The sequence below is a fragment of the Oncorhynchus mykiss genome, chromosome 18 (genome assembly GCF_013265735.2).
Source record: "Oncorhynchus mykiss isolate Arlee chromosome 18, USDA_OmykA_1.1, whole genome shotgun sequence".
Lineage (NCBI taxonomy): Eukaryota > Metazoa > Chordata > Actinopteri > Salmoniformes > Salmonidae > Oncorhynchus > Oncorhynchus mykiss.
The window spans coordinates 12,388,474-12,416,208 of NC_048582.1; the positions used below are offsets into that span (position 1 = coordinate 12,388,474).

The following is a 27,735-nucleotide window of genomic DNA, read 5'->3' on the forward strand; positions in this document are numbered from 1 at the left end:
TGAATATGCATCACACAGTAAATGGAGCAGCCAACCTGCCATCCAATAGCCTCAATGTTTAATATGATTCTCATTTTGTATCTTTGTAGTTATGCACACACACACACACACACACACACACACACACACACACACACACACACACACACACACACACACACACACACACACACACACACACACACACACACACACACACACACACACACACACACACACACACACACACACACACACACACACACACTCCATTACAGAGAGTGGGCTGGTGTGTGTGAGGTCAAACACAGACCCAGAGTTTCTCCGTTTGTCTAATAGGAGGGCGGGTCCACAGGGAGGAGTGATTCTATTTGACCAGAGGTTGGCCAGACTGCAGGGGACACAACCTCCCATATCTCAATCTGTATGCACAGGGCAGGATTCTGACCTGGCTCCATTAGGGAGCTCACTCTGATAGCTCCTCCAACCTGCACTGCAGAGAAATCAGAAATCACATTGCCTCTGTGCTGCAGTGGAAATACTTTGGTAGCACAGCAAATCTACTTAGACCCTGTTAATTCATTATGAACAAAACATTTTGATTTGTGATAGTGACCTACATGGTCTCTCTCAGAGTGTATTATTGCACAGTGCAGGACAGATCCCCCTCTCCCAGTGTCTTCCTATAGTTAGTGGTTTAGCAGTAGGATCCTACTAGGTATTGCCTGAGGCAGGTACAAGCACTGGGGTGTTTAACTGGCTAATGTATTCTGGTCAGTTAACCACACAGACATCACTGCTAATAGGTTTTCTATCTCTCCAATGTCCAGACCAGCAGACCTGGACATGACTGTGAAGCAGTAAGATCACTATGGTATTCAACCCATGGATGCTGTTCATTAGATTTCACCCTAAAAACAATGGCAACAATGAGATTTGTCAACATGACTCAGGAATGACAGGTTCAGAAATCCACAAAAAAAATGTCTGCAGTGAGAACAGCACTTTATGTAGCTCTTTCCTGCAATCAAATGTCCCTCTAATGGCTTCATGGGTGGAATGTTATAAATAGTTTTCATAATTAATACTTTCTTTTAACTGCAGAAAATCCAGTGTTTTTATGTAAACAATTGTTATATTTCAGTCTTCTGTGATGGATAAAGTGTAATATTGGGATGCAAACTCAAAATGTAGTATATTTCAACTATATCTGACATAGCACAGGTGACTACTTTATTTAAGCCCATAACTATCAGGAATCAAGGTAAGACCCAAGTGCAGATGTTTATTGTAACCACAGGAGCAGGCAAACGACCGGACAAGGCAGGCAGGGGTCGATAATCCAGAGCAGAGGCCAAGGTACAGGACGGCAGGCAGAGGTCAGGCAGAGGTTGGTAATCCAGAGGTGGAGCAAAGGAACAGGACAGCAGGCAGAGGGTCAGGCAGAGGGTCAGGACAGACAAAGGTCAAAATCAAGAGGACAAGCAAAAGCACGACTAGGGAAACCCAGAACCTGAGACAAACCACTGGTAAGCTTGAACAAACAAGACGAACTGGCAACAGACACACAGAAAACACAGGTATAAATACCCAGGGGATAATGGGGAAGATGGGCGACACCTGGAGGTGGGTGGAGACAAGCACAAGGACAGGTGAATCAGATCAGGGCGTGACACATAACCATGTGTGTGAGGTGTATACTTGCTTCAAAGTACATTTGCTTAAGACTACCAAGAAACACTTTGTGTGGTCCTGACCCTGATTTGGCCCACTGCTGTAAAAGGTTCATTTGTCCTCCTCACAGGGAGACCCTGGTAAGGTAGGAGAAGTGGGGACCCCAGGTGGTATTCAACCTATGGGTGTTATTCTTTAGATTTAACTGGAAACCATGACAAATATAATTGTTGACAACATGACTCAGGAGTGATGGGTTCAGAAATCCACAACAACAAAAATGTCTGCTGTGAGAACAGCACTATTTCTAACGCTTTGCCTGTTACAAGAACACACAATACTTCTTGGGAGGAATCTGCCCATAAGCAATATGTACACTCTAAGAAAAAAGGGTTCCAAATGGCTTCTTGGCTGTCCCAATAGGAGAACCCTTTTTGGTTCCAGAGAGAACTATTTTGGGTTCCATGTATAACCCTCTGGGGAAAGGGTTCTACATGGAACCCAATAGGATTCTAGTTGGAACCAAAAGGGTTCTACCTGGAACCAAAAAGGTATCTTCAAAGGGTTTTTCTACGAGTGTAGTCACAGCATGAGATGAAGACTGGGAATCAAAGAGCTTTACCTGGTTGGTCTGTTTCAGCATCTGTGTCTGCAGGTAAATGATTCCACATGTAGGAAAGGATGAACTTGGAACTGGATGCCCTCTATCATAGAACAAATATGTGCCCCATCTTCTTCTTCTCTTGAAGCTTTTGGGCCTATACATTGACCTTTGACATATGAACCCTACACTGGGGATCATGTTTTCTCATCCTCTCTTCCTGGTTAGATAGAGGTGGTGGCTTGAAAGTGGTTGCTGATGCTTAAAAATATGTGGATGCTATTTCTGCTTTGAGAGAATATATACAGAAAGAATACACTGAGATGCAGAAGAAACCTCTGAGATGTAAATGTAAAATAACAGGAGACAGGCCCTTTAGTAAAAGAACACTGTCAGTGATTGACATGGCACACAATAGCCCCAATATGGGACATCAGTTTACATTCACATTCATGTTGTAGACATCAGTTTACACTCACATTCATGTTGTAGACATCAGTTTACACTCACATTCATGTTGTAGACATCAGTTTACACTCACATTCATGTTGTAGACATCAGTTTACACTCACATTCATGTTGTAGACATCAGTTTACGTTCAAATTCATGTTGTAGACATCAGTTTACACTCACATTCATGTTGTAGACATCAGTTTACACTCACATTCATGTTGTAGACACCAGTTTACACTCACATTCATGTTGTAGACATCAGTTTACACTCACATTCATGTTGTAGACATCAGTTTACACTCACATTCATGTTGTAGACACCAGTTTACACTCACATTCATGTTGTAGACATCAGTTTACACTCACATTCATGTTGTAGACATCAGTTTACACTCACATTCATGTTGTAGACACCAGTTTACACTCACATTCATGTTGTAGACATCAGTTTACACTCACATTCATGTTGTAGACACCAGTATACGTTCACATTCATGTTGTAGACATCAGTTTATGTTCACATTCATGTTGTAGACATCAGTTTACACTCACATTCATGTTGTAGACATCAGTTCACATTCATGTTGTAGACATCAGTTCACATTCATGTTGTAGACATCAGTTTACACTCACATTCATGTTGTAGACATCAGTTTACACTCACATTCATGTTGTAGACATCAGTTTACGTTCACATTCATGTTGTAGACATCAGTTTACACTCACATTCATGTTGTAGACATCAGTTTACACTCACATTCATGTTGTAGACATCAGTTCACATTCATGTTGTAGACATCAGTTCACATTCATGTTGTAGACATCAGTTTACACTCACATTCATGTTGTAGACATCAGTTTACACTCACATTCATGTTGTAGACATCAGTTTACGTTCACATTCATGTTGTAGACATCAGTTTACACTCACATTCATGTTGTAGACACCAGTTTACGTTCACATTCATGTTTTAGACATCAGTTTACACTCACATTCATGTTGTAGACATCAGTTCACATTCATGTTGTAGACATCAGTTTACACTCACATTCATGTTGTAGACATCAGTTTACGTTCACATTCATGTTGTAGACATCAGTTTACGTTCACATTCATGTTGTAGACATCAGTTTACACTCACATTCATGTTGTAGACATCAGTTTACATTCATGTTGTAGACATCAGTTCACATTCATGTTGTAGACATCAGTTTACATTCACATTCATGTTGTAGACATCAGTTTACACTCACATTCATGTTGTAGACATCAGTTTACACTCACATTCATGTTGTAGACATCAGTTTACACTCACATACATGTTGTAGACATCAGTTTACACTCACATTCATGTTGTAGACATCAGTTTACGTTCACATTCATGTTGTAGACATCAGTTTACGTTCACATTCATGTTGTAGACATCAGTTTATGTTCACATTCATGTTTTAGACATCAGTTTACACTCACATTCATGTTGTAGACATCAGTTCACATTCATGTTGTAGACATCAGTTCACATTCATGTTGTAGACATCAGTTTACACTCACATTCATGTTGTAGACATCAGTTTACACTCACATTCATGTTGTAGACATCAGTTTACGTTCACATTCATGTTGTAGACATCAGTTTACACTCACATTCATGTTGTAGACATCAGTTTACACTCACATTCATGTTGTAGACATCAGTTTACACTCACATTCATGTTGTAGACATCAGTTTACACTCACATTCATGTTGTAGACATCAGTTTACGTTCACATTCATGTTGTAGACATCAGTTTACGTTCACATTCATGTTGTAGACATCAGTTTACACTCACATTCATGTTGTGGACATCAGTTTACACTCACATTCATGTTGTAGATATCAGTTTACGTTCACATTCATGTTGTAGACATCAGTTTACACTCACATTCATGTTGTAGACATCAGTTTACGTTCACATTCATGTTGTAGACATCAGTTTACGTTCACATTCATGTTGTAGACATCAGTTTACACTCACATTCATGTTGTAGACATCAGTTTACGTTCACATTCATGTTGTAGACATCAGTTTACACTCACATTCATTTTGATCAGTAATCAATGTCCCATTATGTGGCTAGGCTGTAAAGAAATGTTTTCTTGCTATAGATGCTACAAAACCACCATACCAGCATATACATAATGCTTTATAGACAAATGCTATATTAAAGAAAGAAAATAGAAAGAAACTCGTTTAAACCCATAGCCGGTGGGTTAGGGTTTAATAAAAATAGCCAGCAGGTTACAGTTTAAACAAAAGGCCAGTGGGTTAAAGTTTAATCACAAGGTCAGTGGGTTAGAGTTTAAACAAAAGGCCAGTGGGTTAGAGTTTAATCACATGGTCAGTGGGTTAGGGTTTAATCACATGGTCAGTGGGTTAAAGTTTAATCACATGGTCAGTGGGTTAGAGTTTAAACACATGGCCAGTGGGTTAGGGTTTAATCACATGGTCAGTGGGTTAGAGTTTAAACACATGGTCAGTGGGTTAGAGTTTAATCACATGGTCAGTGGGTTAGAGTTTAAACACATGGTCAGTGGGTTAGAGTTTAATCATATGGTCAGTGGGTTAGAGTTTAATCATATGGTCAGTGGGTTAGAGTTTAATCACATGGTCAGTGGGTTAGAGTTTAATCATATGGTCAGTGGGTTAGAGTTTAATCATATGGTCAGTTGGTTAGAGTTTAATCACATGGCCAGTGGGTTAGAGTTTAATCACATGGTCAGTGGGTTAAAGTTTAAACACATGGCCAGTGGGTTAGAGTTTAATCACATGGTCAGTGGGTTAGAGTTTAATCATATGGTCAGTGGGTTAGAGTTTAATCATATGGTCAGTGGGTTAGAGTTTAATCACATGGTCAGTGGGTTAGAGTTTAATCATATGGTCAGTGGGTTAGAGTTTAAACACATGGCCAGTGGGTTAGAGTTTAATCACATGGTCAGTGGGTTAGAGTTTAATCATATGGTCAGTGGGTTAGAGTTTAATCATATGGTCAGTGGGTTAGAGTTTAATCACATGGTCAGTGGGTTAGAGTTTAATCATATGGTCAGTGGGTTAGAGTTTAATCACATGGTCAGTGGGTTAGAGTTTAATCATATGGTCAGTGGGTTAGAGTTTAATCATATGGTCAGTTGGTTAGAGTTTAATCACATGGCCAGTGGGTTAGAGTTTAATCACATGGTCAGTGGGTTAAAGTTTAAACACATGGCCAGTGGGTTAGAGTTTAATCACATGGTCAGTGGGTTAGAGTTTAAACACATGGCCAGTGGGTTAGAGTTTAATCACATGACCAGTGGGTTAGAGTTTAAACCCATAGCCAGTGGGTTAGAGTTTAAACCCATGGCCAGTGGGTTAGAGTTTAAACCCATGGCCAGTGGGTTACAGTCTAACTCCAGTACATAAGATAAGGGGAAAGAAATCCTTAGCCCCATAGTGTCCACCATAGGAGGGAAAAACGATACACATGAAAAAGATTTTGATCTATCGTTCCGTCTATCTCAAAATACAGAAGGGGGGTTAGGATGAAGAGCCTATCTGGAGGAATTCAGGCCTTGTTTGAGGATTATAACTTTTTCATTCATAGCCAAAAGCCAGAGAGAAGGGTCCTCCAATGCCTCATGGGCCAGGGGCCTGGGTCTATAGTACAACTAACCACTTAGATAGGAGAGATAAAACTGAGTTAAACTGCAACAAAGTTAAAGTATTAAAAGTGTATCCTCTCAACTTAAATGTATTAACCACAGAAACAGATGTTACTGGAATCAAAACTGCCACCTTGTTCATGCACAGAAAGACAGCTCCAAAAATTGTCCCTTAGACACAGAACTAGGATAATTTTACTCTTCTCAATTCCTAATGGAGAAATTAGGGAGGAAAATACATGCCTGACCTCAGACCAGTGTCTGCCCAGGGACAACGTTGCAGACAGAAGAGCGTCTTCGTCATGGCAAGGACCAACAAGCAGATCACTAGACAAGTCTGACATCTAGTGGCGAACAAGGAGCAACAAAACCCGAAGGCAGTTCATTGCGCAAAGACAGAGAGGAAGAGGTGAAGCGAGAGGATGTACTCTGCCCAAAATCTGTCCACGTGATATAAGCCCTTTTTTGTATGGGGGAGGGGGGGGGGGGTCTATAAGCGAGTGTTGAATTACGTGAGGCCTACTTGGTAGAATAGAAGTTCCGTAATGTTTAGGCTGTACTGATTTAAGTGGATGCACGTGGCATTCCGGCAACAATTTAGTTGTTCCTGTTGGTCACGCGCCCTCTCGTTGACTAGAATGGTCTCGCCTGCCTTCAATCACTGGGGAAATGTAATTACATTGTTAGAGCGGTCACTCGGCTATCTTGTCAATGTAATATATCGTCTTTGGTACAGCTAACCTTTTCTGTCCTGTACTTTCCTACCTAGCCTGAGGTCTAATCTGTGTATGGAGGAGTTCGTTTTGCATGGCCCGGTGACTGGGGATATCAGTTAGGGCCAATGGAATCGTCTAAAATATCCAACTACGCCTACTTAGAATGGTCTAAAATAACCAACTCCGCCTAACCGGAGCACCGGGCCTTGTAAAACGAACTCGACCTATGAGAGAAGAGGGAGTGTCCAAAACTCCACCCCCGCCCTTCGCAGTTTATAAAAACAGATTGCAGTAACACACGCAGTTAAAACATACTCACGGAGACCCCATTATAGGTTCACTGTGAGAGGTTATACCACCAACACTTTTATTTTTCTACGGAAACGAAGACAAACAGAATCAAAATGGTGAGACCTTTATTTTTTTCCACATTGCCTTCGACGCATAGGTTGTAATAATGTAAATGTTGAGTTGTATGAATTAGGCTAAATTTCTAATGTTTTTGTAGTCCATCCTGTATAGTAATGTTTATGTTATCTATAATACTTCTAGGTACAGCCTACGCTACGGCTCACCTGTTTTTATATAATATGATTTTGTTCTGATAACATGGTGCGTCATTATAGGAGTATCCATTTTGCTGCGCGTTCAATTTAGCCCGCCGTTTTGCTTTTCAATTCAAACACGACTGGCGCAGTAGACAACTATTACTAGAATGCATTTAATTATTAAATTGCGTCACCTGAGCCTTAATTGTCCTATTTCATAATGACTCAGTTCACATGTATCTGCATTTACTATCAAGTTGTCATTTGGCGCTGGAAGCAGCCTCCTGCCATTTTGAATGGTTAAAGGAGTTGCCCGTTTCCATATAGTGGCCGTTGGGCCAGTGTGGTTATGGGTGTGTTTATTTGCTCTGCTGGCTTTAAATGCTGATGTGGCTCCCACGGGTCCGTGTTTATTCTGATGGGTGACTGTAGGCCTAGTCAGCTACTGTTCCTGTTGCTCTAGTCTACTGCGCAAAACTGGGAACGTTCTCTCTATGTAGTGCTATTCAGTCCGAACAAGTGACAACGAGTACTAATGAACCACAGATCCACCATCTACTGGAGTATGGCAGATTACATCTACAATTAGTAAAAAAGAAGATTCATTGTAATAGTTGTCCCCAAGTAACATTTTCCCACCAAGTTGCCACATAGATGTTTTTAGGACATGGCTCACATTTGTATTACCTCACATCCTGCCCATGTAATTTAATCATAAATATATCAAGGAATTTGACTTAGACCTCTCAGAAATCTTGTGACTATGCATACATGCTTAGTCGTGATGGGGTAACCTTCAGTAATCTGAGCTGAAAGGGAAATCTGAGGTTAGGAGTGACGCAGAGCCTAGTGGATCAGCATTTCAGACTAGCACATGGCAGACTGTCTGATCGTGAGGTTAAGGTCTATAAATGTGGGTGAAAGAGCCTTTATGATCCATTTCAGTTCATGTACTACTCTGGTCATAATGCGGTGTCTTCAAACAGTTGATTTGCCTGTTCTTCTTTTAGCTCTTTACTAAAGATTACCATGGCATGTGGGAGATTCTTTTGACAGCTGCCATCTAATTTGAATGTTATGAAAGGAGAGGGAGACTATTTGTTTGGGTGTGAATTCCAAGCCATATGTCTTCCCGCATAACACAAGGCCCTCTTTGCACTTAAAAAACCCCATAGCGGACAGAACAGGAAGCTGGAGGGGGGTTGCTTACTAGCTACTGAACGAGCCACAAGCGGTTAGTCCATCAGCCATGTTGGTGCCAAGTGTCTCAGTGGACTTGCAGTTGCACAAACTCTTTGTTCATCTAAACTGTACTCTACGGTCTACCTCCATACCGCGTTCAAAATACAGGAAATGAATACCATAACCTAGCATGTACCTGACTGGCCTATTTGGTAACATTATCATAAATGGCTTATTATATCATGAGTAAACAGTCACGGAATCAACTAGCTATCACAGTTACACATGGGCCTGCACTAGACTCGCCTACAAGGTTTCAAGTGTGTGGTTTAGCAAATCAGGGCAACCCCTGACAAATGCAACAGGGTGGGGGTTAGTTTCTTAAATCTGGCATGAACTAGAGGTTCAGGACACCATGTGGTTGTTCCCACATGTAACGGATGTGAAACGGCTAGCTTAGTTAGCGTGGGCGCTAAATAGCGTTTCAATCAGTGACGTCACTTGCTCTGAGACCTTGAAGTAGTAGTTCCCCTTGCTCTGCAAGGGCCGCGGCTTTTGTGGAGCGATGGGTAACGATGCTTCGAGGGTGACTGTTGATGTGTGCAGAAGGTCCCTAGTTCGCGCCCGGGTATGGGCGAGGGGACGGTCTAAATTTGTACTGTTACATTGATGCTGTTGACCCGGATTACTGGTTGCTGCGGAAAAAGGAGGAAGGTCAAAAGGGGGGTGAGTGTAACGGATGTGAAACGGCTAGCTTAGTTAGCGTGGGCGCTAAATAGCGTTTCAATCAGTGACGTCACTTGCTCTGAGACCTTGAAGTAGTAGTTCCCCTTGCTCTGCAAGGGCCGCGGCTTTTGTGGAGCGATGGGTAACGATGCTTCGAGGGTGACTGTTGATGTGTGCAGAAGGTCCCTAGTTCGCGCCCGGGTATGGGCGAGGGGACGGTCTAAATTTGTACTGTTACATTGATGCTGTTGACCCGGATTACTGGTTGCTGCGGAAAAAGGAGGAAGGTCAAAAGGGGGGTGAGTGTAACGGATGTGAAACGGCTAGCTTAGTTAGCGTGGGCGCTAAATAGCGTTTCAATCAGTGACGTCACTTGCTCTGAGACCTTGAAGTAGTAGTTCCCCTTGCTCTGCAAGGGCCGCGGCTTTTGTGGAGCGATGGGTAACGATGCTTCGAGGGTGACTGTTGATGTGTGCAGAAGGTCCCTAGTTCGCGCCCGGGTATGGGCGAGGGGACGGTCTAAATTTGTACTGTTACACACAGAAAGGGGTCAGTGGAGTATAATGGGGTCTGGAGGGGCTACACACAGTGGGGGGATGGAGTCATGATTGACACCTCCCTTTAAATAGCTGGCTGCAGTGCTGACCTAGCTGTCATGCCTAAACTAGGCACACACTCACATCCCTGTGACACCACCCCTCCCCCACATCCACCCTACCCAGCTTGTGCTGTCAAACTAGGAGGCTGGAGAAATGGCTGACAGTAGTGGCCCCAGTCTCTACATGAGTGGAGTTATAACGGTAGTACATTATGTGTGGAGGGGTGTAGCAACATGCAGGTGTAAGACCTTGATGTCACGAGGACCTCCCTGTAGTAGATTCAGATCTGAAGTGAAGTGAGGTTTTCTAACGTTTCCTTCACATCCTCTTACTATACTGGAAAAAAAACATTTAAAATATTTTACTGGGTTACAGTTCATAAAAGGAAGTCCTTTTCCCATTATGTGGATTCTTCCATTTAAATAATTGCCCTTGATACTACTGAAAGTTAAACTTAGCTTAAGGGGAAATGATTCTACCAGAGGGCAAAGCCTAGTTGGCTGGTGTCTGTTCTCCTGTTACTGTGGCAGGTGGTCTTGTTTATAGCTGGGCCTTGGCAAATCAAAACGCTCTGATTCATAAGTACTGCCAACACACAACATTCCCAGACTCGTCCTCTTGTCATGTCACTGTCTAGTGTACTTATCTTCCTTGACTTTCTTGTTTCTCTTGAATGTCTCACTCCCATCTCTCTGTATAGTCAGCCAGTTTGGACAGACTGGTGTGTGTATGTAGCCAGCTCTGCCTCTGGTGCGCTGCGATTCAGAAATGATACGCTTGTTATTATCAGCTTCACTCATCCTTGGTGGTGCTTTCCCCTCGGCCTGTTCTCTGGAAATACTTCAGTAGGGTGTGGAGGGCCTTTTGGCCTTGATGCAGACTCGTCAGTTCTGTTAGCATTGTCGCTACTTGCTAGCTCAATGACTCGCTGAAGGGGTAGGGTAGCCACTTGCCAAACCTCTCAGTTCGGCCTTGATTCTAGCGATGTCTTATCAGACCTTGTTTCCTTGCGAAGCTGTAATGTTAAACAAATTCACATAATTGTATAATCTCTAATGACCTCTGTCCAAGTTGGCATTCCAAAGGGGGGGGGGTTGTATCTCAATCTAGTGGCATCCTCTCCTCAGGGGTGTGGTGCCTAAATGACAGGAAGAATATAAGGAGAGTAGGCTGTAATGGACTACTGGGATGCAATTGTGGTAACACATTCAGCATGGCTGTTTTGTTAATGCTATAAGAGTCTAATCGACTGGATGGTGTCACTGCAGTCTAGCCTCAACTATCCTGCCGTCTGCCAATACTGCATTGCAAAATTGACTCATTTCTCAAACGCACACCTTCTGTTTGGTCCTTAGTGAATATAGATATCAAGTGCTGCCTTCTCTATAAAATGTGTACACTACATGACCAAGTATGTGGACACCTGCTCTTTGACCATCTCATTCCTAAATCATGGGCATTAATATGGAGTAAGTCCACCCTTTGCTGCTCAACAGCCTCCACTCTTAAGAAAGGCTTTCCACTGATGTTGGAACATTGCTGCGGGGACTTGCTTCCTTTCAGCCACGAGCATTAGTGAGGTCGGGCACTGATGTTCGGCAGTTAGGCCTGGCTCGCAGTCAGTGTTCCAATTCATCCCAAAGGTGTTCGATGGGGTTGAGGTCAGGGCTCTGTGCAGTCCAGTCAAGTTCTGCCACACCGATCTCGACAAACCATTTCTGTATGGACCTCGCTTTGTGCACGAGGGCATTGTCATGCTGAAACAGAAAAGGGCCTTCCCTAAACTGTTGCCACAAAGTTGGAAGCACAGAATCATCTAGAATGTCAATGTATACTGTATAGTTAAGATTTCCCTTCACTGGAACTAAGGGGCCTAGCCCAACCGGTGAAACGGCCCAAGACTAAAGTCACTGAGCTCTTCGGTAAGACCAATGTTTGTCTATGGAGATTGTATGGCTGTGTGCTCGTTTTTATTAACCTGTCAGCAACTGGTGTGGCAAAAATAGCCGAATCCACTAATCTGAAGGGGTGTCCAGACTCCTGTGTAAATGTAAAATGCAGTTGGTGTACAAAACATTAGGAACACATTTTATTATTGTTCCACCTTTTGCCCTCAGAACAGCCTCAATTCATCAGGGCATAGACTCTACAAGGTATCAAGCGTTCCATACTGGTCCATGTTGACTCCAATGCTTCCCACAGTTGTCAAGTTGGCTGGATGTCCTTTGGGTGGTGGATCATTCTTTATACTCATACGTTGAAGTGCTTGACACAACCCGGTGTGCCTGGCATCTACTACCTTACCAGTGTCATCAATAAGGGATCATAGCTTTCATCTGGTCAGTCTGTCATGGAAAGAGCAGGTGTTCTTAATGTTTTCTACAGTGTAGATCAGTTACATGGTTCAGACGTGGTTAATGGCTATGTCAATAACGGTAGTCACACACTGAGACGTGGCTAGGCTTCTGAGACGGTAGCTGCATACAGTTCAGTACTAAAGTAGGTCAGATCGACTCACTGCAGAGTTGGCTAAGCCATGCTAGGAAGTGCAGTCATAGTTCCGTTTCAACACACTGCAAACAGATTGGGTCACCATGCAAATATACACACGACTCATAACTTTGGCTCATAACGCCGGTGGCTTGTCTTTAACTAGCTAGATTATGCCGTCCACTGTTTTCAGGCTCACCTGTCCTTTGTCACTCAGACATGGGCAGGTTAGGTTTGTTTCCTCGGTGTAGAGCAGTGGTTCCCAATCTTTTTCTGTTATTGTACCACCAACTGAATTTTGCCCTGCCAGACGTACCCTCATGTGCATTCTATCAGTAACCTTATGGTCTCATGAGTCTTCTCAAGTACCCTCTGTATCGGCAAAGCGCCCCCAGGGAACCTACTACCTCTGGTTGGGAACCACTAGTGTTAGAGTGCTGCCACTTGGTGGTGAGAAACAGCAGATAAACAAGTGCTAAAATGGGTGCCCAAATCCTTAATCGACCTCAGACTCCTATCCACTGAGTGGTTTGGAGGGGTGTCCACTGGCTCCATTTATCATTGGTGACATTGACAACCAAGTGTTACTCCATCCAGTGCAGACTGCTGTCAATGCATCGGCTCCTTGTGTAGTCAATGTTTTGTACCTGTTCAAAGAAACCATAAGCTAATTGTTTGACTAACCCTATATTTCCCGGTCTCTCCAGCGTGAGTGTATCTCTGTGCATGTGGGTCAGGCTGGAGTCCAGATGGGCAACACCTGTTGGGAGCTGTACTGCCTGGAGCACGGGATCCAGCCGGACGGCACCATGCCTAACAACAAGGCGGTCGGTAGCACTGACGACTCCTTCACCACGTTCTTCAGCGCCACGGGCATCGGGAAATACGTACCCCGCGCCATCTTTGTAGACCTGGAGCCCACTGTCATTGGTGAGTATTGGAGGGATCTGGCAGAGAAAATCCACTGACTGATTGACACTGGGAATGTGTAGGAAGAGGTCTTCATCAATATGATGGTACAGTTCAAAACAAGCATCAAGACCAGACTAATTAACCCTAGTCTGTTCCCCTTTCTCTCAGATGAGGTGCGGACAGGTACCTACCGCCAGCTGTTTCACCCCGAGCAGCTGATCTCAGGGAAGGAGGACGCAGCCAATAACTATGCCCGTGGCCACTACACTATCGGCAAGGAGATCATCGACCAAGTGCTGGACAGGATCCGTAAACTGGTGAGAGAAACTGTCAGATTTGATGGTGATATTAGGATAACAAATGGGTTTTTCATTGTTTTATCAGAAAGGGTTTTAGCCTTGGCTTGCATAAATCTAGCATGAATGGGTCTTATCAGAGCTTGGACTTTCCTTCTAGAAAACATGTTGATGAGTTTTCTGTGTCTTGACAGGCTGACCAGTGTACGGGGCTCCAAGGTTTCTTGGTCTTCCACAGCTTCGGAGGAGGTACCGGTTCTGGTTTCACCTCCCTGCTCATGGAGCGTCTCTCAGTCGACTTCGGGAAGAAGTCCAAGCTGGAGTTTGCCATATACCCTGCTCCCCAGGTGTCCACAGCTGTGGTGGAGCCCTACAACTCCATCCTGACCACCCACACCACCCTAGAGCACTCTGACTGTGCCTTCATGGTCGACAATGAGGCCATCTACGACATCTGCCGTAGAAACCTGGACATTGAGCGCCCCTCTTACACCAACCTCAACAGGCTCATCAGCCAGATTGTCTCTTCCATCACAGCCTCTCTCCGCTTCGATGGTGCCCTTAACGTGGACCTGACAGAGTTTCAGACCAACCTGGTGCCTTACCCCCGCATCCACTTTCCCCTGGCCACCTATGCCCCTGTCATCTCAGCCGAGAAGGCCTACCACGAGCAGCTTTCTGTGGCTGAGATCACCAACTCCTGCTTCGAGCCCGCCAACCAGATGGTAAAGTGCGACCCTCGCCACGGTAAGTACATGGCGTGCTGCCTGCTGTACCGCGGAGACGTGGTGCCCAAGGATGTCAACGTGGCCATCGGCAACATCAAGACAAAGCGAAGCATCCAGTTCGTGGACTGGTGCCCTACAGGTTTCAAAGTGGGCATCAACTACCAGCCACCCACTGTGGTGCCAGGGGGTGACCTGGCCAAGGTCCAGAGAGCTGTGTGCATGTTGAGCAACACCACAGCCATCGCTGAGGCCTGGGCGCGTCTTGACCACAAGTTTGACCTGATGTATGCCAAGCGGGCATTCGTGCACTGGTACGTGGGTGAGGGCATGGAGGAGGGAGAGTTCTCTGAGGCCAGGGAAGACATGGCTGCCCTGGAGAAGGACTATGAAGAGGTCGGAATCGACTCATTTGAGGAGGACGAGGAGGGAGAGGAGTATTAGGAGAAGAGTTCAAAGGAGGGATATGTCCTCGGTCGGCTTACGTATCACTGAGAGATAGAACTGCCTTTACTTGACCATGAAGTGGGGAACGGCCTGCTCCTTCCCTTGTCGAAAGTCATCAATCGTGTTTTCTTCACCAAAGACCCCACATCCATCCATGTTTGACACTATTTTCCCAGGTTGACTATGGAACCATGCAGAACCTTGGAAGATTAAGCTGTCTCCCATAAATGTTTCCTTTAAGTTCATGGTACTTCTGTGCGTTCAGATCTATCCTAAACACTAAAGTTACTGCCAATCAGAAAACAAACTAGCCAACTAAACCCCATGGTGTTGGGTCTTAATGAATGTAATTCAGTAACAGTCTTGGAGGATTATTTTGCATTGCATGTTAAGTTACCCCAAAATAATTTATTGGTTTTATCCCTACAGATTGTATTATTTTCTTTGCCATGACTTATTTTAAGAGTTATCACATCAGGTTACTGTTGTGGCTGTATCCCCTCCTTTGTAAATAAAGTTTTATCTCAGTTAAACCTGTTTTTGCCTCGTTCAATGGTTATAATTAATCACAACTGCCTCCAGTCCTGACCCGAGGTTTCATTGTAATTTGTCTAAATGACTATTAAACGGCCATAAAACATTGGTCTGTGCAATCGGCCACACAAATGGCCTGGTAAGTAGCAGAGAATTCTTGGGATATAAATGTAGCTGCAGGGTGCCTTGAAAAACACGTTTATGGTCAGGTAACTGTCTTAATTGCATACTCCTGTGGACTGTCAAGCCCCATTGGATGAGAAAGCCAGGGGTCTGTCCCTTCTGACCTTCTCATGAGAAGGTGAGAATCTCAAGGATAACCTGTAGTATTGACTAACGTGGAAGGATTTCCCCATAATGTGAAACTAGTTTATTTAGGTTGTTACATAATAGCCTAAAGGTGACAAGTGGCTATATGATGGTAAACTCTTTTGATTTGAGACCCACCGTAGCAAAGTTGAGTCCACTGGGTAGTGCTCTGGTTTAATCAAATACTTGATTTGGCCAGAGGAAGTGCTGAATCGAGAAGTTTCATTCGGCCCAAAATCTGTCCCCGGAATTAAGCCCACAAAGTGAGGACTTTTGTATGGAGGTCAATGAGTGTGCAGTTTGTTCAAAACGTTAACTAATTTGCTACGTGAGGCTTATTTGATCGAATATACATTTCGTTACGTTACGAATGCACTAATGTGTGGACGCAAAATGCTTCAAAATATTTGTCACATGCTTCATAAACAGGTGTAGAGTACACGTTGCACTAGACCAAAGGCCTGCAGGTGGCCATATTGAGACGTTTTATTTTACATCCAAGGGGAAGCGCTTGTGGGCATGAGAAAATACTTTATATCGGACCTGTGTCTGTCATGGATGGAGCATGGGAATTGCCGTTTGAGGGCTTCCATCATTTTAACGTCAACTGGGTAGAGATTCCCATGCGTTAGGCACAATCAACCAAGATTATAATTTAGTACTTTAAAATGGCGTTCCCCATGCGGTCACATACGCTATACGGATACAAAGACAACTACTACATCGCTATGGCCTGTTCACACGCGTAAATGTCCTTGTACTACGTAGAATGATTTCGCCTCCTCCCGCCTGCCTTCCCTCTTTGAGGACATGTATTTCCATGGTTAACTTGACTATCTTGTCGATATAATAGAAACTTCGATTGGTGCCGCGTTCGAAACAACTGGTAACTCCGAAATCTCCGACTTCCGTATGTTCAAAACAATTTGGAACTCGGGGAAAAAAACGAGCTCCCACTGGGAAAAATCGATTTGAACGGTCTTCCAACTCCGGCCTCTAAATCTAGAGCGACCTGAAGATCGCTGACGTCATGATTTTACCTTGTATTTTTCCGAGTTCCCATTTTGGAAGGCAGCAACTCACAGGCCTGCGTCATCATTACGCGTTTTATGTACACGGAAGTAGCCAGCAGAAAACAGGACGATAACAGAAGGTAATTTTTATATATCCACCGCTAACAAACGCAAATATCCCCATGTATTTTCCTCACACGTTTATCAATATCTCTATCAGATAATATTGGCTGATCAGGATTGATCTGCATGCTGCCCTCTTGTAGTTAGCTTGGATTCTCATACCGGTGTGCCACGTTACTAAACAAAACCGTACACTTTTGAAAAGGTTTAGGACCAAGAGTCGCTGTAGCGCGGCTAGGAAAGTAACCGAAAGGTTGCTCGTTTGAATAGTTAGGCCAGTAACCGAAATGTTGTTAGTTTGAATCCCCGAGCCGACAAGGTCAACAAATCTGCCGATGTGTCCTTGAGCAAGGCACTTAGTCCTACTTTCGCCAGCGACAATGTCGGGACCCTGGCCGTAACCCCACTCTCCAAGGTTGTCTCAGGAGGAGTTGTGATATGCAAAAAACACATTTCCAATTCATACGTGTAAATAAGACAAATATAAACACCCACAATTATTATCAATCACAAGTGACAGTGAATCATTTTGATAAGTGAAATTGACACTGCATCAATCCTTGGAACATAGTGGAATGGACTGGATTTCATGTTTCAGTATGTTTTTTACACATATATCCCATACTTGCCCTCTCTTCCATGGCTTTCCACTTGACCTCTCACTTTCAATTCCACTAAACCTGGTATTTTACCTCGTATGCACTCCATCTCTCTCAATTCAATTTAAGGGGCTTTATTGGCATGGGAAACATGTTTACATTGCCAAAGCACAAGTTCCAAAATAAAGGCATTTTGAATGACATGTCTGTATACAGTGTTGTAGCGATGTGTAAATAGTTCAAGTACAAAATGGAAAATAAATAAATATGGGTTGTGTCTCTCTCTCTCAGTCCATCGGGGTGTTGGTGTGTTGAGTTATGCCCCAGGGAGGATGGGTCAGACCCTGTGTATCTGTTCCCGCGGCTCCATCACCATTGACAACAAAAGATACTACTTCATCCAGAAACTAGATGAAGGGTAAAACCGTCCGCATCAGTGAAACACTGTTACCTATTCTACATGGCAGACGATCATCCCGGTCCCTCCCACACATGTATTTGTATTTCAGTCTTCTGTAACGTTACATCTTACTGATCAGGACTCTGGTTTTGTCTGTCTCTCCACTTTCTCCTGCTTTCGTTATCTACCCCCTCTGTCGTTCCCTATTTTCTCTCTTTCTATCGTCTTTTACCTTCCATCCCTCCCCTCATCCCAGAGGGTTCAGCTATGTGGACCTGGTGGAGGGGGTGCAGGACGGGCGTTTCTACGCCCTGAAGAGGATCCTGTGCCATGACCGGGAGGGTCGCCAAGAGGCTCAGACGGAGGTGGAGATGCACCGTCTCTTCAGCCACCCCAACATCCTGGGCCTGGCAGGGCACACCTTCATAGAGAGGGGGGGCAAGAGTGAGGCCTGGATACTGCTGCCCTACGTTCAGGTACGTGTACGTGTATGCGCATGTCTATGTACTCACGCCTGTATGTGCGTATTAGAGCCCAGGTGATTTTTTTGGGGTCTGATACCGTTTTTTTGGGGGGGGGGGAGTTAAAAGATACCGATACATCTGCCGATACACTGGTTTAAAGCGCGGAAATGAAAAAGTGTATGTATACGTCTTTGTATTCACGCCTGGGTGTGGGTGCTCCTACAGAAGGGCAGTCTGTGGTCAGTGCTAGAGAAGCTGAGGGACAAGGGCAGCTTCATGCCAGAGAGACGCATCCTGAAGGTCCTACAGGGCATCTGTTCTGGACTGAAGGCCATGCATGACAGAGGCTACGCACACAGGTACAGGCTGATACTGCTATTACACACACACACACACACGCACACGATTATGGTTAGTGGTTCAAATTAGAATGAGTCTATCTCTATCCCTCTCTTTACCTCTCCTCTCTCCTCTCAGAGATCTGAAGCCTACCAATGTACTCCTAGAGGAGGATGACAGGCCGCTGCTGATGGACCTGGGTTCTATGAACCGCTCCAGGATGGAGGTCAAGGGGACCAGGGAGGCCATGACAGTACAGGACTGGGCAGCTCAGAGGTGTACTATATCGTACCGCGCCCCTGAGCTCTTTAACGTGGAGAGCCACTGTGTCATCGATGACCGTACAGACATCTGGGTAACACACACTAGCGTACTACCCCCCCCTTCTCACTTTAGTTTGGTCGGTGGAAACTGTCAGTATTGTACAAGCGATATAACATGCCTGGTGTTTGGTCGGTGGAAACTGTCAGTATTGTACAAGCAATATAACATGCCTGGTGTTTGGTCGGTGGAAACTGTCAGTATTGTACAAGCAATATAACATGCCTGGTGTTTGGTCGGTGGAAACTGTCAGTATTGTACAAGCAATATAACATGCCTGGTGTTTGGTCGGTGGAAACTGTCAGTATTGTACAAGCAATATAACATGCCTGGTGTTTGGTCGGTGGAAACTGTCAGTATTGTACAAGCAATATAACATGCCTGGTGTTTGGTCGGTGGAAACTGTCAGTATTGTACAAGCGATATAACATGCCTGGTGTTTGGTCGGTGGAAACTGTCAGTATTGTACAAGCGATATAACATGCCTGGTGTTTGGTCGGTGGAAACTGTCAGTATTGTACAAGCAATATAACATGCCTGGTGTTTGGTCGGTGGAAACTGTCAGTATTGTACAAGCGATATATCATGCCTGGCGTTTGTTGACCTTGTAGAGACAGTATTCTCTCTCTCTCTTTCTCTCCAGTCTCTGGGCTGTGTACTGTACAGCATGATGTTCCTGGAGGGGCCCTATGACATGGTGTTCCAGAAGGGAGACAGTGTGGCCCTTGCTGTCCAGAACCCAGTTACCATCCCTCAGCCATGCAGGTCAGTCAGTCCCCTGGCAAGCTAACTCTAACCCCCAGTTACCATCCCTCAACCATGCAGGTCAGTCAGTCCCTTGGCAAACTAACTCTAACCCCCAGTTACCATCCCTCAGCCCTACAGGTCAGTCAGTCCCCTGGCAAGCTAACTCTAACCCCCAGTTACCATCCCTCAACCATGCAGGTCAGTCAGTCCCTTGGCAAGCTAACTCTAACCCCCAGTTACCATCCCTCAGCCCTACAGGTCAGTCAGTCCCCTGGCAAGCTAACTCTAACCCCCAGTCACCATCCCTCAGCCCTACAGGTCAGTCAGTCCCCTGGCAAGCTAACTCTAACCCCCAGTCACCATCCCTCAGCCCTACAGGTCAGTCAGTCCCCTGGCAAGCTAACTCTAACCCCCAGTTACCATCCCTGAGCCCTACAGGTCAGTCAGTCCCCTGGCAAGCTAACTCTAACGCCCAGTCACCATCCCTCAGCCCTACAGGTCAGTCAGTCCCTTGCAAGCTAACTCTAACCCCCAGTCACCATCCCTCAGCCCTACAGGTCAGTCAGTCCCCTGGCTAGTCAACCCCTAGTTACTCTTCAATCCATCACCCGCTCAGCTTTCAAGGCTAGCAAAATATAATCTATTGATTCCAAATAGGCGCCTACCACCTAGGCACTCCTGCAGATCTAAAAGGATTGGATAGATTTAAGCATTTTTCATCTGGCCTTTTCATAGGTTGTATGGAATTTATACAGTACGATCTTTACAGTATGTATTTACAGTATGTATTTTTTCTCATGTCACTCTGGAAGTTTCTCAGTATATATATTTGTTATTCTAGTAGTTTATTTTTTCTCCAGTTATTCTGGTAGTTTCTCAGTATACAGTTGAAGTTTGAAGTTTACATACACTTAGGTTAGAGTCAATAAAACTTGTTTTTTCAACCACTCCACAAATTTATTGTTAATAAACTATAGTTTTGGCAAGTCGATTAGGACATCTACTTTATGCATGACACAAGTCATTTTTCCAAAAATTGTTTACAGACAGATTATTTTACTTATAATTCAATGTATCGCATTTCCAGTGGGTCAGAAGTTTACATACACTAATTTGACTGTGCCTTTAAACAGCTTGGAAAATTCCAGAAAATTATATCATGGCTTTAGAAGCTTCTTATAGGCTAATTGACATCATTTGAGTCAATTGGAGGTGTACCTGTGGATGTATTTCAAGTCTTACCTTCAAACTCAGTGCCTCTTTGCTTGACATCATGGGAAAATCAAAATAAATTAGCCAAGACCTCAGAAAACAATTTGTAGACCTCTACAAGTCTGATTCATCCTTGGGAGCAATTTCCAAATGCCGGAAGGTACCACGTTCATCTGTACAAACAATAGTACGCAAGTATAAACACCATTGGACCATGCAGCTGTCATACCGCTCAGGAAGGAGACGCGTTCTGTCTCCTAGAGATGAATGTACTTTGGTGCGAAAAGTGCAAATCAATCCCAGAACAACAGCAAAGGACCTTGTGAAGATGCTGGAGGAAACGGGTACAAAAGTATCTATATCCACAGTAAAACAAGTCCTATATTGACATAACCTGAAAGGCCGCTCAGCAAGGAAGAAGGTACTGCTCCAAAACCTCCATAAAAAGCCCAGACTACTGTTTGCAACTGCACATGTGGACAAAGATCGTACTTTTTCGAGAAATGTCCTCTGGTCTGATGAAACAAAAATAGAACTGTTTGGCCATAATGACCATCGTTATGTTTGGAGGAAAACGGGGGAGGCTTTCGATCCAAAGAACACCTTCCCAACCGTGAAGCACGGGGGTGGCAGCAGCATGTTGTGGGGGTGCTTTGCTGCAGGAGGGACTGGCACATTTCACAAAACAGATGGCATCATGAGGGAGGAAAATTATGTGGATATATTGAAGCAACATCTCAAGACATAAGCTATTTTGCCACAACTTTGGAAGTATGCTTGGGGTCATTGTCCATTTGGAAGACCCATTAGCGACCAAGCTTTGACTTCCTGACTGAAGGACAACAAAGTCAAGGTATTGGAGTGGCCATCACAAAGCCCTTACCTCAATCCTATAGAAAATTTGTGGGCAGAACTGAAAAAGACTGTGCGAGAAATGAGGCCTACAAACCTGACTCACCAGCTCTGTCAGGAGGAATGGGCCAAAATTCACCCAACTTATTGTGGGAAGCTTGTGGAAGGCTACCCGAAACGTTTGGCCCAAGTTAAACAATTTAAAGGCAATGCTACCAAATACTAATTGAGTGTACAGTGCCTTGCGAAAGTATTCGGCCCCCTTGAACTTTGCGACCTTTTGCCACATTTCAGGCTTCAAACATAAAATTATAAAACTGTATTTGTTTGTGAAGAATCAACAACAAGTGGGACACAATCATGAAGTGGAACGACATTTATTGGATATTTCAAACTTTTTTAACAAATCAAAAACTGAAAAATTGGGCGTGCAAAATTATTTAGCCCCCTTAAGTTAATACTTTGGATGGAGAGCATTTGTGAACAGCAGTTTTCAGTTTTTTCCACAGATTCTCGATTGGATTCAGGTCTGGACTTTGACTTGGCCATTCTAACACTTGGATATGTTTATTTTTGAACCATTCCATTGTAGATTTTGCTTTATGCTTTGGATCATTGTCTTGTTGGAAGACAAATCTCCGTCCCAGTCTCAGGTCTTTTGCAGACTCCATCAGGTTTTCTTCCAGAATGGTCCTGTATTTGGCTCCATCCATCTTCCCATCAATTTGAACCATCTTCCCTGTCCCTGCTGAAGAAAAGCAGGCCCAAACCATGATGCTGCCACCACCATGTTTGACAGTGGGGATGGTGTGTTCAGCTGTGTTGCTTTTACGCCAAACATAACGTTTTGCATTGTTGCCAAAAAGTTCAATTTTGGTTTCATCTGACCAGAGCACCTTCTTCCACATGTTTGGTGTGTCTCCCAGGTGGCTTGTGGCAAACTTTAAACGACACTTTTTATGGATATCTTTAAGAAATGGCTTTCTTCTTGCCACTCTTCCATAAAGGCCAGATTTGTGCAATATACGACTGATTGTTGTCCTATGGACAGAGTCTCCCACCTCAGCTGTAGATCTCTGCAGTTCATCCAGAGTGATCATGGGCCTCTTGGCTGCATCTCTGATCAGTCTTCTCCTTGTATGAGCTGAAAGTTTAGAGGGACGGCCAGGTCTTGGTAGATTTGCAGTGGTCTGATACTCCTTCCATTTCAATATTATCGCTTGCACAGTGCTCCTTGGGATGTTTAAAGCTTGGGAAATCTTTTTGTATCCAAATCCGGCTTTAAACTTCTTCACAACAGTATCTCGGACCTGCCTGGTGTGTTCCTTGTTCTTCATGATGCTCTCTGCGCTTTTAACGGACCTCTGAGACTATCACAGTGCAGGTGCATTTATACGGAGACTTGATTACACACAGGTGGATTGTATTTATCATCATTAGTCATTTAGGTCAACATTGGATCATTCAGAGATCCTCACTGAACTTCTGGAGAGAGTTCCTCACTGAACTTCTGGAGAGAGTTTGCTGCACTGAAAGTAAAGGGGCTGAATAATTTTGCACGGCCAATTTTTCAGTTTTTGATTTGTTAAAAAAGTTTGAAATATCCAATAAATGTCGTTCCACTTCATGATTGTGTCCCACTTGTTATTGATTCTTCACAAAAAAATACAGTTTTATATCTTTATGTTTGAAGCCTGAAATGTGGCAAAAGGTCGCAAAGTTCAAGGGGGCCGAATACTTTCGCAAGGCACTGTATGTAAACTTCTGACCAACTGGGAATGTGATGAAATAAATAAAAGCTGAAATAAATCATTCTCTCTACTATTATTCTGACATTTCACATTCTTAAAATAAAGTGGTGATCCTAACTGACCTAAGACAGGGAATTGTACTAGGATTAAATGTCAGGAATTGTGAAAAACTGAGTTTAAATGTATTTGGCTAAGGTGTATGTAAACGTCCGACTTCAACTGTATATATTTATTCTGAAGTTATTCTGGTAGTTTCTCAGTGTATATTTGTTCTCCAGTTACTCTGGTAGTTTCTTAATATATATTTGTTTCCAGATATTCTGTTAGTTTCTCAGTATATATTTGTTCTCCAGTTATTCTGGTAGTTTCTCAGTATACACTGCATTCTGAAAAATTTCAGACCCCTGGACTTTTCTTGGGTATGACGCTACAAGCTTGGCACACCTGTATTTGGGGAGTTTCTCCCATTCTTCTCTGCAGATCCTCTCAAGCTCTGTCAGATTGGATTGGGAGCGTTGCTGCACAGCTATTTTCAGGTCTCTCCAGAGATGTTCGATCGGGTTCAAGTCCGGGCTCTGGCTGTGCCACTCAAGGACATTCAGATAATTGTCCCAAAGCCACTCTTGTGTTGTCTTGGCTGTGTGCTTTAGATTGTTGTCCTGTTTGAAGGTGAACCTTCACCCCATCTGAGGTCCTGAGTGATCTGGAGCAGCTTTTCATCAAGGATCTCTGTACTTTGCTCCGCTCATCTTTCCCTCGATCCTGACTAGTCTCCCAGTCCCGTAAACTGAAAAACATCCCCACCGCATGATGCTGCCACCAGCATGCTTCATCGTAGGGATGGTGCCAGGTTTCCTCCAGATGTGACACTTGGCATTCTGGTCAAAGAGTTCAATCATGGTTTCATCAGACCAGACCATCTTGTTTCTCATGTTCTGAGTCTTTTAGGAGCCTTTTGGCTAAGTCCAAGCGGGCTGTCATGTGCCTTTTACTGAGGAGTGGCTTCCATCTGGCTACTCTACCATCAAGGCCTGATTGGTGGAGTGCTACAGAGATGGTTGTCCTTCTGGAAGTTTCTCCCATCTTCATAGAGGAACTCTGGAGCTCTGTCAGACTATCGGGTTCTTGGTCAGGGAGGTGATCAAGAACCCGATGGTCTGACAGAGCTCCATCTCTGCAGCACTCCACCAAGCCCCTTCTCCCTCGATTGCTTATACTCTAGTATTTTCTCAGTATAAATTTGTTGTCCAGCTACTCTGGTTGTTTCTCAGTATATATTTGTTCTTCAGTTACTCTAGTAGTTTATCAGTATATATTTGTTCTACAGTTACTTTAGTAGTTTCTCTATGTATTTGTTCTCTAGTTGCTCTGGTAATTTCTCAGTATATATTGTTCTCTAGTTACTCTGGTAGTTTCTCAGTGTCTTATGGATATTTTTGTTGTTCCCCTCCAGTTACTCTGAAAGCCTGCAGAACCTGCTGAGCTCCATCATGGTGTCCAACCCCCAGGAAAGACCTGACGTCAACTGGATCCTGGACCAGATACAGGACATGACATGTTCCAGCCCCAACACACAGACCAATATGGTATGATGCTCCTGATCGGGGAACCATGGCAAGCCTGGTTCCTCTCTGGTTCCAACATCTGTGGGTGATGAACTTTGAACTTTATGACCTCTGGACTGTTGTAATGGCGACCCTGACCTCGTCGTTTTCCTCTAGTCTTAGAAGCTCAGGGGATCCTACCCCATACACACACACCTGCTATTGTGCAGTTGAAACCATATAGACTTACGTCACAAGTCCTCACTGTCCTCTATATGCATGTGCAACAATATGCTCCGACACAGTGTCGGTCAACTCCACATCCAGCTCACCTTGGGGAAATTGAGATTTGGGTGGAGCCATTTTATGACTGCTAGTGAATAGGAAACCCCATGGGTTAAACTACCATCAGACACTAGGGTTGAAGGGGGCCCCGGACCAGGAAAAGGACCTATGGTAAATTCCAGACAGACGGTTTCCATGGAAATGTACTCGGCCATATCTTATATCAGCTTCAAAGGGATTTTAATAACTTGATTCCAGACCTGGGTTCAATACATGAGTATTTGTTATTTAAATACTTTTTCTGTATATTTGAGTATTTTCAAATACACAGCTCAAATGTTATTTATTTATTTGAGTACTTGAATGATTATTTGTAAAGACCAAATAGTCGACCAAATTGTATTTGAAAGTGTTTTCAAATACTATTTTCAAATACCTGGGTTAAATGCATGGGAGTGTATTTGAGTGTTTTAACATCATTTCCAAGTGTATTTCCAAATACATTCCAATATTCATCTACTTGTTTTTTCAAATATAGGTTGTCTGATTGTTTTGAAATGTATCGAAAAGCAATTGAAATACCTGAAATAGTATTTTGAACCCAGGTCTGCTTGATTCATCCTTGAACTTCTTTCAAGTCCATCCTAACTGTATTTATGTGTTATCATCACATAATGCTATACTGTAACAATTCTCTATTTTCCATTCATGACATGTTCATTTAGGCCTGTATGTGTTTGGCAATACCTCACAAGATTCTGTTTTGAGTGTCAACAGGAAGATAAGATAATCTGGTTTTAAGTCTCAGCAGGTTTTGCTCAGTTAACTCTCACTACAGTTGCTTGTTAGTAACTTTTTAATGGTTTCTTTTTTTAAGCTGTTATTTGTGTGTGTGTGTGTGTCTATTTAAGGAGCAATGATTTATTTGTCCATGTATATGCTATATGAACATGTTCTAAATAAGCAAATGAAGTTGGAATACAGATGTTATTGATGATTTCAGTGGAACAATGTAGAATGTACTGGAACTATAAATGGCTGCTGGCTGTTTCGGACTGTTTGTAGCCTAATTCAGCCCATCCAGGAATTTTAGATATTGTGATAGAATAATAGGGAATTGCATAATACTGTTAATACAACACTGAAGGCTTGTTTGTTTCTCATAAGATTGATGTTTTATGGGCATAATTATTATTTTTTTTTTTACATTTGTGGTACATCTTAATTTGTTATGTATAAGAGGCCCTTTTCACCTACTTTTAGAGTTGTCTGAGGGCCTGACTTTCTTGACGTTGTTATGTGACTTTTATTCCACTCGGGGGAGCCGTGTCCTACAAGTTGGTCAAAGCAGAGGGAGTCGGGGTCTCAAAAGGTTGTCTTAGTTTGGCCAGACCTGTAGGTCTGAGAAAGACTCACTCAGTATGTGAACATATGCAACACCTCTACTCTGACAAACACCAGGGAATAAAATGGTACTGATTCTGATTTGTCCCGTCTCCTTTTACTCCAATACATCCACATTCCATGATAACATTACAGTTGCCAATACCTACCCTTGCTGTTGATTAAAGGGCAGGGCCAGCGGTTTTCATTGGAAATTAAAGTTCTATATTACAATTACATGTTTAAACTTGACTTATGGGATTGTTGGCAGCGAAGAAAGGAGGATGAGCGTGATGCCAGAGAGAACCAGAAGGTGCCGCTGGAAGCTCAATGACAGAGGCATGGATAATGTGCAGAGTGCAGGCCAGAGAACCTTTAGCTTGTAGCTGTGTACACAGCCCTATACGTTGTTTTAAGTGTGTGTACGCACAGCCACAGTCTTGGATGGGCTGTGCTTGCGGACTACAAGGTATGAAACAATTATCAGAAACTGTTTACTGCACCTGGATTTACAGCCCTGTGGCTCGCTAGGGTCAAAGTGACGTCGTACCTCACTCCTCATCCTAATCAATCTCAGACGGTCATAAACCTCACAGACATAACCCTCAGCAGAAACGACTGACACAAGAAAACACACACTAACACTAGAGGAATTCATTACACTTTAATTAACAGTTTCCCCAACCAAATACACCCCCATACAGGAGGTCGGCCCACCCATAGTCCAGACTCCCCTGGGACAGTATTCATTACACACAGACTGTGTTTATGGGTTGAGGAGAGGAGGAAAAGGACTCCCATTGGCCTAGCGGGTTGAGGAGGAGAGGGGCCC

At 43.7% G+C, this 27,735-nt stretch overlaps 2 protein-coding genes across 4 annotated transcripts; both read left to right on the forward strand.

Moving 5' to 3' along the window:
- The first annotated feature begins 1,769 nt into the window (after window positions 1-1,769).
- On the forward strand, window positions 1,770-15,560 carry LOC110527229 (tubulin alpha chain). Of its 2 annotated transcripts, none has more exons than XM_036951348.1 (4): window positions 1,770-1,793; window positions 13,355-13,577; window positions 13,728-13,876; window positions 14,050-15,560. In XM_036951348.1, the coding sequence occupies exons 2-4, from the start codon at window positions 13,397-13,399 to the stop codon at window positions 15,022-15,024; spliced, it is 1,305 nt and encodes a 434-aa protein (XP_036807243.1). In that variant the 5' UTR covers window positions 1,770-1,793; window positions 13,355-13,396; the 3' UTR covers window positions 15,025-15,560. The 2 variants fall into 2 exon arrangements, with proteins under 2 accessions (XP_036807243.1, XP_036807242.1); XM_036951347.1 differs by lacking the exon at window positions 1,770-1,793 and adding an exon at window positions 7,266-7,509.
- An 825-nt stretch (window positions 15,561-16,385) lies between these two features.
- LOC110513922 (serine/threonine-protein kinase 16-like) lies at window positions 16,386-27,005 on the forward strand. Of its 2 annotated transcripts, none has more exons than XM_036951368.1 (7): window positions 16,386-17,023; window positions 17,897-18,023; window positions 18,262-18,481; window positions 18,695-18,828; window positions 18,947-19,163; window positions 19,773-19,894; window positions 25,145-27,005. In XM_036951368.1, exons 2-7 carry the CDS (start codon window positions 17,938-17,940, stop codon window positions 25,281-25,283), a joined length of 918 nt encoding a protein of 305 aa, XP_036807263.1. In that variant the 5' UTR covers window positions 16,386-17,023; window positions 17,897-17,937; the 3' UTR covers window positions 25,284-27,005. The 2 variants fall into 2 exon arrangements, with proteins under 2 accessions (XP_036807263.1, XP_036807264.1); XM_036951369.1 differs by lacking the exon at window positions 25,145-27,005 and adding an exon at window positions 20,434-20,530 and having other exon boundaries at window positions 16,388-17,023.
- Window positions 27,006-27,735: the final 730 nt, after the last annotated feature.